General features: G+C 37.1%; 1 protein-coding gene across 1 annotated transcript; it reads left to right on the top strand.

Moving 5' to 3' along the window:
• Positions 1 to 2,590: 2,590 nt before the first annotated feature.
• Positions 2,591 to 6,422, top strand: LOC107688669 (fibroblast growth factor 6-like). The gene is made up of 4 exons (XM_016486392.1): positions 2,591 to 2,603; positions 4,814 to 4,936; positions 5,101 to 5,204; positions 6,237 to 6,422. The coding sequence occupies exons 1-4, from the start codon at positions 2,591 to 2,593 to the stop codon at positions 6,420 to 6,422; spliced, it is 426 nt and encodes a 141-aa protein (XP_016341878.1).
• The last annotated feature ends 9,453 nt before the right edge of the window (positions 6,423 to 15,875 follow it).

Below are 15,875 nucleotides of genomic sequence, written 5' to 3'. Positions count from 1 at the left end.
TATGCACGAAGAGCTTGTAACACTCCAAAGAGAAAGGAAAAATTGAAATCGCATCATATGACCCCTTTGATGTTCTTGTGTAATTAAAATACTGCTATAACGCCATACTTTTAAAGTTTTAATAAAGTTACATGTGCAAGGTACTTTGCAAAGACGTTGTATGACCAAACTGTTAATGGACTAAATAAAATTCAGAGCATTTATCTAATAAATGAAATATTGCTTTTGGAACGTTTTTAAGGACAGTCTTATTTGATTCAGCTCAAATTGTCCAGAATTATGAATATAAGAATCAGGCAATCAGCACACTAGTTCTCATGATTGTGAATTTGAAATGAGTTGGTCACTCTCATCCCACCCAGAGGAAGGGAATTTACTGAATCACATTCCTTTCAGATGAATTCAAGACGATCACGTTTTGTATCAAAAACGTTTTTTCTTTGTCTGTTGTAGAATAAGCTACATTTGAAAATAACAAAATCTAATTCCTCAAGATAAGTTACATTATAAGTTAATAATTTTTATGAAACAATTATAACATATCACTCAAAGTCACAGAATAGAGCTGTTCAGTCATTATGTTAATTTTTAAGCCAGCCCTGGTTTTATGTCTACTGTGAGTTCTTTCTTGAATTCCCTGTGGATTTGTAGAATAACCTGTTTTTGAGTTATGGGCAGTTTATAAACATACTTACAATTTGACATGGAATGAAAATTGACCCAATCTATTTCAAAATGCATGTTATCCATGCTGAAAAAAATGAACAGCTAAAACCAATCTAAGCTGGTTGGCTGGTCTTAGCTGGTTTAAGCTGGAAGTAGCTGGTTTTAGCTGGTCTCCTTTAGCTGTTTGATTAGGGTTTGAAATTCTGCAGGATAATGTGTAAAGTCAAGTCCATGTGCTGCATTTTTTCTTCTTCAACACTGTTTCACTCGGATGTACATCACAATACGGAAGAAAAGATCTGTTGCTACACCCATTTCACCTCAACTTTAAATACAACAACTCCAGTAATGTTAACTAATAACCACAGAACTTTTTATACCCATAAATCCACAACTGTGTTTCTAAAAACCCAGAAGGAAGCTATGGCTATGTTATTTTTCTTCTGGGTTTTTAAGACTAAAAAAAAAAAACAGCTCTATTTTGATCAGTCTGTACATGTAGATAACTCATATCTTTTTAAAAATGTGTAGGAGTACAGCATTAACCAATTTTCCACAAAACATAAAGAAATAAAGTTTTCCACACTTTCCATGGTCAGTGCTAATGTTGAGGGAACCTAAGATATGAGGCCTATCATTTTCTTCATAATGATTTAGACATTTTGTGCTTTCAGAGAACAAAGAGCACATACGTCAGACCCTGCTGTTTGAGGCCTCCAGTTCATAAATAAGGAAACTGACCGACTTATCACCAACCACTTTAATCTCATTTCTTCTTGCCTCACTGGAAACATCATCACACATTAATCGCAAAACTCCCATATAAGAACTGGGCCTCAGAGGTGGTTTCACAGGTGCTAGTGTGGTCAGTGTTCAAGTTTATTTTTTAAGTTCAAGTTATTCTTAAAATAACTTGCTATTCTGAGATATGAAGATATAAAGTCAGACTTGCAAGATGTAAACTTGTGATTGCAAGAAATGAAGTCAGTATTGCGAGATATACACTCAGAATTAAATATAATGTATAATAATTTTGAGTTTCTGACTTTGTTTCTTAGAATCGAGAGACATAACTCACAATTCTGACTTATTTCTCAAAATTACGAGAAAAAGTAAGAATTCTGAAATAAAAAGTTCTGTGGCAGAAACAAGCTTCCACATAATTGTTGATACAATTAAAATGCAATAATTATCTCCACGTTAACCTTTGCTGAATAGTGAAATCTATACAATATTAGCAGGTATTTTTATGTTATTAACAACAGTAGTTGTACTATTAGTAGTAGTGCATTAACTTAAATGGAAGCGAATTAAGGCCCTCATACATTCGTACACTTCATACACATTCACTTGTGTCATTACCTATGAATGTGAATGAGCGAGGAGATACTGTATCACTCAAATGATAAGAAGATTTTATTATGTAGTCATATACACAGACACAAAAGTGTATCTGCGTGGGTTCTTTCCTCTGTGAACATGCATCTGTTCTGAATGTTCATTTAGTAGGTATCAGTGCAGATGATGTATGTATAAAGGATGGAGATAGGATGAGTGGAGGCACACTGACCCTGTGTAGTGAAGTTTGTTTACACTGAGTGCAGGACATTATGTTCGTTTAGTTTCAATATATCAGTCAGTCAAAGCACTGGTGATTGAGGAAGGACACTCTGGGCCTCAGAGACTGTTTCACAGGTGTCAGTGCGGTCACAAGCTGACAGCATGTCAAAGTGCTTCACCTGGAGGCCATATTTGTGTACCTGATGCCTCTCTCATGGATTTCCACTGGATGCTTTTATGCTTTATATCAGTTATATTGTCAATTTGTGTAAGATGTAACTGCACAGATGAAGAAACCGAGTCCTCAGGTGACCAGACCAGCCACGTGAGACACATGTGGCAGCTCTCAATGAGGGATGCAAAAATGAGAGAGAAAGGTAAGATCAATCTGTACCAGCTTGTTTATTCAAAACACCTTTTTCACTATTCATGGGAATGTTAATCCAAATATATATGCGTGTATGTGTGTATATATGTGTGTGTGTGTGTGTGTGTGTGTGTGCGCACATTTTTTGTGACATATGAGGACACAAAATTGTATAATGACATGGGTATGACATAGGTATTACAAGGTATATATATATATATAGAAAGAAGAAATAGTTGATTAATCACAGCACATTAAGACAATTGTTTTGTATTGCAAATTTTCTGAAATGAATGTATGTAATGATTGTAAATATGGTAATTCTGGACTAAAATTGTTTAAAAGCCATTTTAAAACGTGATACAGAACTCAAGACCATGCTGTTTTGTGAATTTAACATGGTAAAAGATGTTGCACCTTAATGTCCTTTTACTGTGACTATATTCAGAATATAGCACAGCATCTCATACATCATTGCCTGAATATATGGTACATCAGTGGTTCTTCTGCAGCAAACTTCTAATTGGGCCTTAAGATGTCTAAAAATGACTTAAATTAAGACAAAGCATTAAAATAAGCTAAAACAGCTAAAAATCGTGACAGTTCTTAATTACATTCACCATCTCAACAACTGTCTTGAAAAACCAAGATATATGAGGTAGCCTAATTTCAACGTGTGATTTCTACACCTGGAATGGTTACATAAATTAATTTTAAAAATTTAATATACATTTTTATAGTTATACCAAACTCTAAAATAGTCTATCAGACTACAAAATGCATTTTAAAATCCTTATTATTAGTCCTTATCCATCAAATCACAAACAACTGGAAAAGTCATGGAGCCTTTGAATAAAGTCATGGGGCCTTGCAGTCAAAAAGGCTGAGAATGACTGCAGTGGATATGTCTGTGTGTCACATGACACTGTATTTTGTGTCATAAATAATGTGTGTACGTGCATTTGGCAAACATCCCAGTACTTTATTAATTTTTTATTACTATTAGCAGACTAATAGTAGGCCATCATGTTTTGTGATAATACATTTTTACACAGAGCTGCACAGATGACATGTGGTTTGACAGCTGAACGAATGACAGCTGTCTGTCTACTAGACTGCCTATATATAACAACATCTGTTGCTTAAAAACAGAATGAATGTACCAGCATACGGTTTGAAATACTATCTTACTAGCTACTACTGACTGAATACTGTATAGTACACAATGTATTTTTTAAGTACCATATGCTACATTGTTGCACATTTGCAAAAAGTCGCAGTAGGTCATCCAGGCATAAAATGCATACATAAATTCTCATATTTTGCATATGATACATAATAAGAACTATTAAGTGTAGTATGGTAGTATGCTATTCTGATACCTAGATATTTTTTTCTAAAGTTCGTTCGGTCACTTATATGCATGATATTCGATAAAAACAATGCTGAAATCATACTGATACTCCCTGACTTGTGCTGATACTGAGACCAGTGACACATGTTAGTGGCATGGCGGCTTTGATCACACATACAGCCATTCACACACAGGATCTGAGCTTCAGTATGCAGTTTGCATCAGGTCCTGTCTAGTTTAAAGTAATCAAAGACACAAGGACAGATCTGTGACGCATGCTGATAACTTTTCGCTGATAGCAAAACCACGATGCGAGTGTGTTTGCAGGGCAATTTGTACAATTTGTACAAGAGAACATGCACGCAATCATACAAGTTTGTTAGTAACCACTGATTATAAATATATTTAACTCAATACAATATGTTAACCAATGAGAACATAAAATAACAAACTTTTACAAAATAACCACCTTCAGCAGCCTTATCACCCTGGCTGTGTCTGAAATCATACTCTGTCTGAGTAGGTACATTTTTGAGTAAACAATTCCCCAGCATCTGTTAAAAAAAATAAGTTCTTTAGAATATGAATGTGTGTAGTTTGATTGTAATCTGGACGTACTACATCCGCCATGTTGTCATTGTCATGTCACCTACCAGCAACAGTTGTGTTGCTTCACTGTCATTCTCAAATCCTCTCCTATTGGCCTCATGGGATCTTAAAAACACATATTACTTTGTTCACATACTGTTTTTCTATGTAATAGGGAAGTGTGCGATTTCAGATGCCCCCCATCTTACCATCTAACTGTACATTTTATAGTTCAACATTTATTAGATGTTATTATTTTTACTCTTTGAATATCCCAGCAGCCATAGGGGAGTCTAATCCAGCTCGTCGTCAGCTCCTGTATTGCCGTGTTGGGATTGGTTTCCACCTACAGATTGTGATGAATGGCAGTGTTTGGGGCGTTCACGAGCCTTCTGAGTACAGTATGATTTATTTACCTAACCTTCATTAATACAGAGAAAGAATCCCTCATTTGCACATATTAAATTGTCAGAATAGTCTATGAATTGATCTTCTTTATATTGTTCCCATTTCTTTCATTTCTATTTAATAATGAGTGTTTCTTCATTCTCTTTTTGTCTTTAAGGCTTGCTGAGAGTGTTTGCTGTCAGGCCGGGCATAGTGGGTATCTGTGGTGTGAAGAGTGAACGATATTTGTGCATGAATCAGGAGGGAATTGCACATGGGATGGTGAGAAAGGTCATCCGTTACACAAGACGTGAAACTTAATGGCAAAACATTACATTTCTCAGAATCACATTTTACCCTGCAAAGGCTGATATATGAAACCAGTCAAAAAATCTAATGCTTTGTAATGTAACAGTTTATTAAACCTTTGCACAAAATATAAAAGAACATTTTCTGAATATGTTTTTGTGTCATATTTGATACATCAGGCATTATGGCTGATGTAGATTGATATAGAGGTCTAAACTATGCAATTTGCAATTTGGTGCAGATGTTGTTATTCATATGGCCAAAAAGTAAGATGAAATTCTGGTAGCTTGTGTAATGTAAATCATTGAGATCTTTATAACAGTATAGCAAACTACTGACAATGTGACTGCACATAAAATGCATATAATATCAGTTGTCACTCTGCAGCTCCCAATAATATGTCTTAGTAAGATAATATTTCATTGCTTAGTTTTATGATCAAAGCTCTGCAGGGCAAAACATATAATGCAATGGAATACAATGATGATTGAGAGATGAACAAAAAAACATTCCTCAAAAGCTTTATCATATACTCACATATTAACAAGAATTTTCTAAAAAAAAATGTATGGATAATCTTGAAATATTATTTCAATATTTCAAGAATATTACTAACAGTGTAAAAGTTATTCTCATGTTTAATTCATAAAAAGACAGCAAAGAGATACCATGACCTGAAGGTGGGCATGTTTACAATTATAGCAAAAGGCCTTTTACTTGCTAAAAAGTATCAATCAGCCAACCGAAGGAAAGTAGTAAATTGTGTGCAACAGGTTTTTCAGCCAATTTTGATCATGTCTATAATTTATATGCCTTAGAAAGTATTGATGTGGGCCTATCAAATGTGACACCGTAGGCTTTATAGGGTTAATTCTTACACCTATATGAAATAATAGTAATTTCAGCTATTTGAAAGGTATAATTACTATTCTTATCAAGTGCATCCTGAAATAATGACACATTTGCAAACGTATACATTAACATTATATCTCTTTTTTTTTGTAGAAGAACTTCTCAAATGAATGCCTGTTTAAAGAGCACATGGAGGAGAATCATTACAACACATACTCCTCCCTAAGCACAGGATTTTTCCTGGCTTTGTCGCAACAAGGGCAGCTGAGGAAAGGAAAAAAAGTGGGCCGGCACCAGGCATGCACTCACTTCCTGCCTCGCAAACCCTTATCTCATTAAACTCATTGGGCCCTATTTTAACGATCTAAGCGCATGGTCTAAAGCGCACGGCGCAGGTGCACTTAGGGCGTATCCGAATCCACTTTTGCTAGTTTAATGACGGGAAAAACGGTCGGCGTGGCGCATGGTCTAAAAGGGTTGACCCTATTCTCTTAATGAGTAATGGGTGTGTTTTGGGCATAACATGCAATAAACCAATCAGAGTCTCATCTCCCATTCCCTTTAAGAGCAGTTGTCATGCGCCATGGCGGATTCTCTATATGCAATGACTATCCATTATGACATGTAGGCATTTTTATATTTATGTAGCCTACACAATAATAATCTTTTACACTGCAATCCTTTAATTTTTAATATTTGGCATGTTTGTGTGCTGCTGTGTATGTGGTTGATAGCATGAGGTTTGGACTAATTTCTGCGTTGTTAACCATATTCTGTCAACGAGAGTTATTTCAAAATGTTGCTCCATGCTCGAAATGTCACCGAATTCTGATGAAGGGTGAAAGAAGTCTGTGAATTATGCACAGCTGTCACTTATTTTTGACATACTGCACATTTTATCCGTCAAATTAACCATAACTACAGGTGCATCTCAATAAATTAGAATGTCGTGGAAAAGTGAGCCAAAATCATCACAATTAAAAGAACCAAAGACTTAAACTACTTCAGTCTGTGTGCATTGAATTTATTTAATACACGAGTTTCACAATTTGAGTTGAATTACTGAAATAAATGAACTTTTCCATGACATTCTAATTTATTGAGATGCACCTGTATATTTGTCTGTATTTATTTTCAATGTGTAAATTGATAAATGACTTGTGAATGTGACATCTTTATCTGTATATGATATCTTCATAATTTGTGTTTATAATGAATGTTTAAATATGTACATATTTATTTGTCTCTGTGTGTATAATTTAATTGTAAATGAGATCTAAATATATACTAGTGTTATTTTAGTATTATTTATATACTATTATTTTTTTGTTTTTTTTAATTAGCTATTATTTTATGTCATTATTTTGTTTTTTTATATTTCTATTTAGTTATTTTAGTACTTCAACTTAAATTGTCAAACTGTCAACTTTTCTAATTTTCATAATAATTTGTAAAATTTATGTTTTCATCTATTATTTATTTTTTATTGCAACTTTTCAATGACTAAAATGTTTTTTTAATAGTTTTAGGTAACAATAACAACAACTAATACAGACTTCGGGATTTTCTGTGAACCATTTTGTCCTGCATAAGTTTGATATGTATGATTTTACTACTATGTAGTGGATGTCAAGTTCTCAGCAAACTGCTATATTTGATCTCATTGTATTGAATGAAATAAACCTGATCCATCTGACAGTTCTGAACTCCAAATAAAGATGAACATGCTGAATAACAGTGAATTTTGGACTCCTTACTGAATAAAGGACCGTTCACACCAAGAACGATAACTATAAAGATAACTATAAGTATAATTATATTAGCATCCACACCAGCGGACGATATCATCTGTCTGTTCTAAGCACAAAATTCTCGAGCTTGTTATAGCAGGATTGATTCTGATGTTTTTATCTTCCATCAGCTGGAAAAATTTCTTATAGTGATTCCAATCATATCGTTTCTCTCTGTCTTTATCGTTATAGCTGTGGTGTGGACTCTGCTATTCTTTAATATTGAGAATGATTTTTAGAACTGTATCTTTATCATGATATTTATTGTCCTTGGTGTGAACAGGCCTTAAGACATGACAGGTAAATAGGTGGAAAAACAGGCTAGTCTTCCATAGAGCTCTCCAATAACAACAGCTCCAAAACACTACCTGACAGAAACAAGCATAACCCCCCCCTACATGCATAATCATTATTAATATACCAATACATTTACATGCCAACGATGGCCCCCAAAATGTTGTTGTGTAAACGTCCCTTTATTATGTTGGCTCCGTGAGAGAGGAGCAAGGCCGGTGGTGCCAGTGTTAATGAGAAACACCTGCGACACACAGGTCTCGAGTCTGGTGTGTTTGCACAGGTGTTGCTCATTTTCACACTGGCACCACCGGCCTCGCCTCTCTCCCACGGCTCTCACCTGCCCTGCTACACGTCACAAAGCCCTTCATCCCTTCTCTCTTCAAACTATCAAAACATTTAAAGGACACAAGGTTTATGTAACCTTCAAACTACAAATTTCTCTCTCAATCTGTCCAATTACTCAAACTAGCTAAGGCCTTCAAACTGTGTTAAACTCACAGAAGGTTTTGTTATGCCAACATTCAAAGTTTGTCTATTAGCATTGTGCTCAGAATTGTGTATTTATGCAAATACAGTCATTAACCACAAACAAATGCTGAAAATAAACCCAGACTAACGCCATCTTTCGTTCACTTTCCGACCTATGCTTTTCCTGGACTTTGTCTTGACCAAATGGCCTTAAGGTCTCACAATCACAGCCGATTCCATGTCAGTTTTCATTTCATCACAACGAATCATTATAAAGTCTATCTTTTCTATATCTCCTATCTTTAAAGGCCCTACATGCACCTTTGCATTTTAATCAGGGCCACAGGCCTCTCTGTAAGCTGAGCTGTATAGTGAGAGATGCTGGGTCATCTGATCCCTTCTCACAATGACACAACATCTCAGATGTCCCTCTCTGTCTCAGTGTGTAATAGTGAGAGTTAAGAAGACCAGAGGAGACCCAAAATGAAGAGATCAACAGAAAGACAAAATTTCAAGCTAATCAGACACCAAAGACTTTATAACTCTATTAGGTAAATTAGATGTGTTGAACTTTTGTGTGTTGTTTGTTTGGTCCATTATCATAGTGTGCTATATTACAATCTACCTTCCTTACTCCTTAACTCTTCTGCTGTCTTTCCCCAGTCAGATCTAAAATCTGCTGTATATGTTTGAGTGCTGTTAAGATAAGTGTATGAAGTAAGTCATGGCTAATTCAGAGGAGCTGGAGTCTACAGCAGGTGTAGATGTTGGGGCTAATATAAATGGAGAATCTATTTCCTGTAGACACACAACACAAACAGATGGACAGGTAAGACCACAGAGCAACTCATTTATGTTTGCAGGTACCAGCTGTAATCATCCTATCTGCCCTACGGGACTGAAAAAAACAACAAACAAAAAAACAGCAATTAATACAAAGACTGAAATAGCATTTTCTTGTAAAATGTACTCCAATAATCTTTGAAAAAAAAATTTCAGTGTAGTATTCTTCTGATCTCTAAAAAATGCTGGGTTAATATAACCCAGTGCTGGGTAAAATATGGACAAACCCAAAAATATGGACAAATTTTGACCCAGCGGTGGGGTTAAATGTTTAACCTAACCTTCTGGGTAGTAACCCAACTGCTGGGTCAAAATAACCCAATTGCTGGGTTTGTCCATATTTTACCCAGCACTGGGTTGTATTTAACCCAGCATTTTTTTAGAGTGAAATCTTGATCATGCTTTATGATGAATTTATTTCAAAATACTGTAAATGCTGACATCAACAACAAAACATATGGAAAGAATTTTTGGTAGCACTTTATTTTACAGTCCTGTTATGCATTTACATACTATGTACCTGTAATTGTAATTACAGTAACTGGGTAATAACTAAGTACTAACCCCGAACTTACCCTAAACATATCCTTAACCCATGTAGTTATAATACCAGGTACTTTCTTAGGTAAGCAAACTCTAAGTAGAGGTAAGTACACATATTATAAAATAGAGTGCAACTGAATTTTCTTCTCCCTTTTAAAAGTTAACATTTTAGTGTTAGCATTTAGCATTGTTTTTTTCTTTGATGTCTCATCAGAACAGATCCAACCTACTAGTTGAGAGAAACTTTTTAGTTCATTAACTGAGTAGTTATATACTTTTTTTACTCAGTTAATTAAAATAATTCTGCAATAAAAAAAATCAAATATAAATATTAATTGATTTTTTTATATAAATTTGAATAGCTGAAGTACTAAAATTACTATAACCAAAGCTGAAATAATAACTAAGATAAACAGAAATATTTTAAAACATACAAAATAAAAGATGATTCATCAGATCAATAAGTACTAGTATTTAAATAATAAAACAACAGTGGTTTGCTATATAGAATAAATGAAATAGCATCTAAGAAAAATCTGTATAAATGATACTTAAGGAAGAATGCTGGATCACTTTGGGGTCTTCATGCTTCCACACAGCGAGCAACCGATCAGATATGTCCTGAGAAAATAGAGGTGGTCTCTGTAACCGAGGAGGACATTCCTGCTGTGGATACCCCAACCCTGCTCAAGGCCAGTCCGCTGGACAGTTCAAGTGCCAGTCCTGCACCAGATGACAGCACCGTCAAACCAACCAAAGGCCCTCTAACAGAAACCCCCTCAGCCCAGCCCAGCCTTTCAATGCCAGTTACTAAAGTCCAGCCCTTTGTTACAGGTAATGACCATCACAATGTGTACTCAATTCCATGTTGTACACTAGTTTTCTCCTGATCTTGACAAAATTAAAAACCAAACAACATTAGCATAGTTTATGGCTGCCAGACGCATTAGTCCAAACTCACCCAAGAACATTTTAGTTATGCGATACATTGACCCTAATTGTTTAAGCTTGTTGCATTCAGGCATTTGCACTAGATAGTAAAATACACAAAGAGATTTCGCTATTTCTGTAGCTCAACTAGTGACACATGATGTCAACATCAAGATTGTGGGTTCAACCCCCAGCGAAAGTACATACCGATAAAATGTATCAAGTGTCTGCTAAATGTATAAATATGAGTCTCTCTCATCTCATGCATCTTATCATCTCATGAAACTGATATCATTCTAGCAGAGGAGAAAACACTCAAGGGAAGCCTGTTTGCACACAGGATGGAGATACTTATTGGGGCTTGTGTCCTGCTCACCCTCAGTATTGTGCTTGTAGTTGGATTGAGCGGTGAGTAAATGTCTTTAGGGAGTACTTAATACACCCAGAGATGTACAGTAACGGAGTACAAGTACTTCATTAGGTATTGGAAATTGCTATTTAATTTGAATATATGAGCATCTCTTCATGAGTGCTGGTTACATGGGTACCTGGTTTTATGTGAACACCATGGAGTAATGGGTGGTTTAGTGTTAGGGACCCCCAGAGGACCTCGTGAAGATGGAATTATGGGCGACGCCTGCTATAGCTGAAGGAGCCTTAGAATGTAACCAACATTCTTTATTACTATGTTGCCAAAAATAGACTCAACTACACCCTTTACACTTCAATTTACACTCGTCACGTACAACAAAGCACCAAAAAGTACCACAGTATTACCATGGTGTTTTGGCATGATGTTTAACCAGAGTACCATGTAAATAAATATCATGGTACATGAATTCTGGTATCATGTATTTGCGAGGGGTATTTTAAACCTTGCTTCAATATATAGTTGCAGCTTACACACATTTATTAATTAATTAGTTTATGTAGGCTATGTATGTGTGATGCCAGAGATCTACCGTGGTACCTCCAGAAACAGTATCGTAAAGTAAATTATCAATAATATGCCATGAACTTATTTTTGTTATAACAGTTTATGATCCGAAAAGTTTAGCTGGATGTTACTACCATTTACGAATAATATGAAGTTTTTCTTAAAGGTGTTTATGACTCTAACACATTTGGCATCATTGTCAGATATTAATGAATTAATTTGGTAAATTAATTTTTTAATATAAAAATGAAAGTGATGTAGAATCATTAAAAACAAACATGATCTAACAATGAGCAAAAGTACACTTAACACTGATTAACTAAAAAATTAATGTATGGTCTGCGGAAGAAGAAATTTATACAGATTTGTAACAACATGAGGATCAGTATATGATGATAATTTAACATTTTTGTGTAAAATATCCCTTTAACTTTTACATATTCTACCTAACACAGACTCCAGCAACCCAACACTCATCTATGCCATTATTTTTATATTTTATAATTTAATATAAATTACTGTTTTCAGTTGGGTATTTTTCTAATGAGCTACTTTAATTTTACTTGAGTCAATGTCCATAAAGGTAGCTTTACTTTTTCTTCTTAAGTATGACGATTGGATACTATATACAACACAGAACACACCCTTAGTAAAGACGAACCTACACAACTGCATTGAATAATTAACAGATTAGACTGGATTAGATTGCACAACCCAGGATCTACAAACCTTCATAAGATGTCTCCAACTCAGGTTGCACAGTCTAATACAGACTGCAGTCAGTCAGGTTTCAGTCAGGTTTCAGGCCCCACCATAGCACAGAAACTGCACTTGTTAAAATTACAAATGACTTGCTTCTTGTGTCAGACCAAGGCTGCATCTCATTGCTAGTTTTAGTCAAGAGTCAAGTCAAGAGGCATTTATTTATCATTTGCATAGTTAACACTGGGGAAAACTGGGCATTGAAATGCTTGTGACGAGGCTCAGACATACAGTGACAATAACAGGACCATACAAAAAAAACACAGATATAGACGTACGTGGAGGGCACTGAGATATTGAGTGACTTCAGTGACCATAGGCAGAACAATAACACAGACAGAGCATTAAATACAAATAAGTGGCAGTAACAGATACAATAAGGGTAGACAGTGTTAAGAGTTTTAATTAGTCCTGAGGTACTGATATAAGAATATTGGGGGTAGAACAGTGTCCAAAATGTCATTGTAGAGTGTCGCAGAGCTACACGAAAGAAAATTTAAGTGGCAGTTCAAGTACAATAAATAACAAACTTAAGAGCAGCATGTATTCCGGTTTTAATTTATGTGCTGGTAGAATTTAGGAAGAACTTTCCTCATATTCACCCTGTTAAAATCCCCAACAACGATGAAAGCAGCCTCAGGATGAGCAATTTCTAATCTATTTATAGTGCTGTACAGTTCATCCAATGCTTTAGTTTTGTCCACGTGAGGCGGAATGTAAACAACTGTGAGAATGACTGAATTAAACTCCCGCGGGAGGTAGAAGGGACGCACTTTAATAGAGAGCAGTTCGATCTCTGGGGAGCAGTGTGTAGATAAAACTGTAACATCAGTGCCCCAGCGAGTGTTAATCATAAAGCACACGCCTCCACCTCTGCTCTTACCGGAGTTTAGCGATATGTCATGACGAATAACGGAGAATCCAGGCGGTGTTATGGCCGTATCGGGTATTTCTGAGTGTAACCACGTCTCACAGAAAGCCAGAACGCAGCAGTTTATCCCTGTGGGGCACCAGTGCTGAGTGTGAGTGAGGAGGATGTGTGGTTGCCAATTCTAACCACCTGGGGTCTGCCAGTCAGGAAGTCCAGGACCCAGTTACATAAATGACTGTTAAGACCCAGATCTTTCAGTTTGGCTATAAGTTTGGTAGGGATGATGGTGTTAAATGCAGAGCTGTAATCAACAAACAGCATCCGCACATAGGTGTCTCTTCCCTCCAAGTGTTCCAGGGCAGAGTGTATGGCCATTGCAATGGCGTCATCAGTGGATCTGTTTGAGCGGTAAGCAAATTGGAATGGGTCCAGGGTGTCAGGTAGAGAGGAGCAGATGTGGGATTTGACTAGACGTTCGAAGCACTTCATGATGACTGATGTCAGTGCTACAGGGCGGTAGTCATTCAGGCAGGAGACAGTTGTTTTTTTGGGAACAGGGATGATGGTGGTTTGCTTGAAGCATGTGGGGATCACTGTTAGTCTCAAGGAGAGGTTGAAGATGTTGGTGAAGACATCTGCTAACTGGACAGCGCAGGCCCTCAGAACATGTCCGTGAATGCCATCTGGACCTGGAGCTTTCCGGCCGTTGACTCTCTTGAAGGCCTTACTCACTTCGAGTGTGTTTAGAACCAAAGGGCAGGTGTCAAGGTCAGCAGGTATTTTCACAGCAGGGAATGTGTTGCCTGTCTCAAAGCGAGCATAGAATGTATTGAGCTCGTCCGGTAAGGAGGCAGACAAAGACACAACACTGCTTTTCCTTCCTTTGTAGTCAGTGATATAGCGCAAACTGCTCCACATGCGTTGGGGGTCAGAGCCGTGATATTCTGACTCCACTCTGTCCCTAAAGTCTCTTTTGGCTGATTTGATAGTTTTTTGAAGGTCATACCTGGACTTCTTGTAAGCAGTTAGATCCCCAGAGTTGAAGGCAGCAGTTCGTGCTCTTAACCTGGCACGCACCTCACCATTGACCCATGGTTTCTGGTTTGGAAATGATTTAACATTAATGGATGGGACAACATCCTCTGTGCATTTGTTGATGTAGCATATCACAGAATCTGTGTATTCATGTATGTTGTCTCCTGCTGCATCTTGAAACATCTGCCAGTCTGTGGATTCAAAGCAGTCCTGCAGTGTGGCGATGGCATCTTCACTCCATTTGTGAACTGTTTTAGAAACCGGTTTTTCCTGTTTGAGGCATTGTCTGTAGGCTGGTAACAGCAGTATGCTAATGTGGTCACCTTTGCCAAATGCTGGTCGGGGGAGGGGTTTGTAACTGTCCTTTAGTGTTGAATAGCAGTGATCTAATGTCTGATCCGGGAAATTTAGGAAATTTATGTGCTGGTAGAAATTAGGAATAACTTTCCTCATATTCACCCTGTTAAAATCGATGAAAGCGAAGAACTTTCCTCATATTCACCCTGTTAAAATCCCCAACAACGATGAAAGCAGCCTCAGGATGAGCAATTTCTAATCTATTTATGGTGCTGTACAGTTCGTCCAATGCTTTAGTTTTGTCCACGTGAGGCGGAATGTAAACAACTGTGAGAATGACTGAATTAAACTCCCGCGGGAGGTAGAAGGGACGCACTTTAATAGAGAGCAGTTCGATCTCTGGGGAGCAGTGTGTAGATAAAACTGTAACATCAGTGCCCCAGCGAGTGTTAATCATAAAGCACACGCCTCCACCTCTGCTCTTACCGGAGTTTAGCGATCTGTCATGACGAAAAACGGAGAATCCAGGCGGTGTTATGGCCGTATCGGGTACTTCTGAGTGTAACCACGTCTCACAGAAAGCCAGAACGCAGCAGTTTCGAATGTCCCGCTGGAATGTGATTCTCGCATTAAGTTCGTCAAGTTTGTTATCCAGAGACTGTATGTTGGCTAACAAGATGGTAGGGAGAGGAGGATTAAAACTTCTTTTCCGCGATCTGCATAGAATTCCAGCGCGTTTGCCTTTCCTCCTTTTCCGACGGCGTCTTAGGATGCAGGCCGGCAGCAATGGGAGCACGTAAATGCTGAAGCTGGAGTTCCGAGGTGGCGTTGTTTCCGAACCAAAGTTTAAGTTAGATCGGATGTCCAGTAGTGTTTGTCGATCATACTGGATGAGAGTCTGTACTGTCTGAGCAAAAGCATGTATAAGAAGTAACACGAATAATACAAAATAACACGAGAAACAGCAAAGTTTGCACAGAGCGCTCGTCAGCGACGCCATCGTAGCGGCACGCCGGTGT

The sequence above is a fragment of the Sinocyclocheilus anshuiensis genome, unplaced genomic scaffold (assembly GCF_001515605.1).
Source record: "Sinocyclocheilus anshuiensis isolate Anshui unplaced genomic scaffold, SAMN03320099.WGS_v1.1 scaffold834, whole genome shotgun sequence".
Lineage (NCBI taxonomy): Eukaryota > Metazoa > Chordata > Actinopteri > Cypriniformes > Cyprinidae > Sinocyclocheilus > Sinocyclocheilus anshuiensis.
The sequence above is the reverse complement of the archived record's forward strand: the minus strand, read 5'-3'. Positions and strand labels throughout refer to the sequence as shown.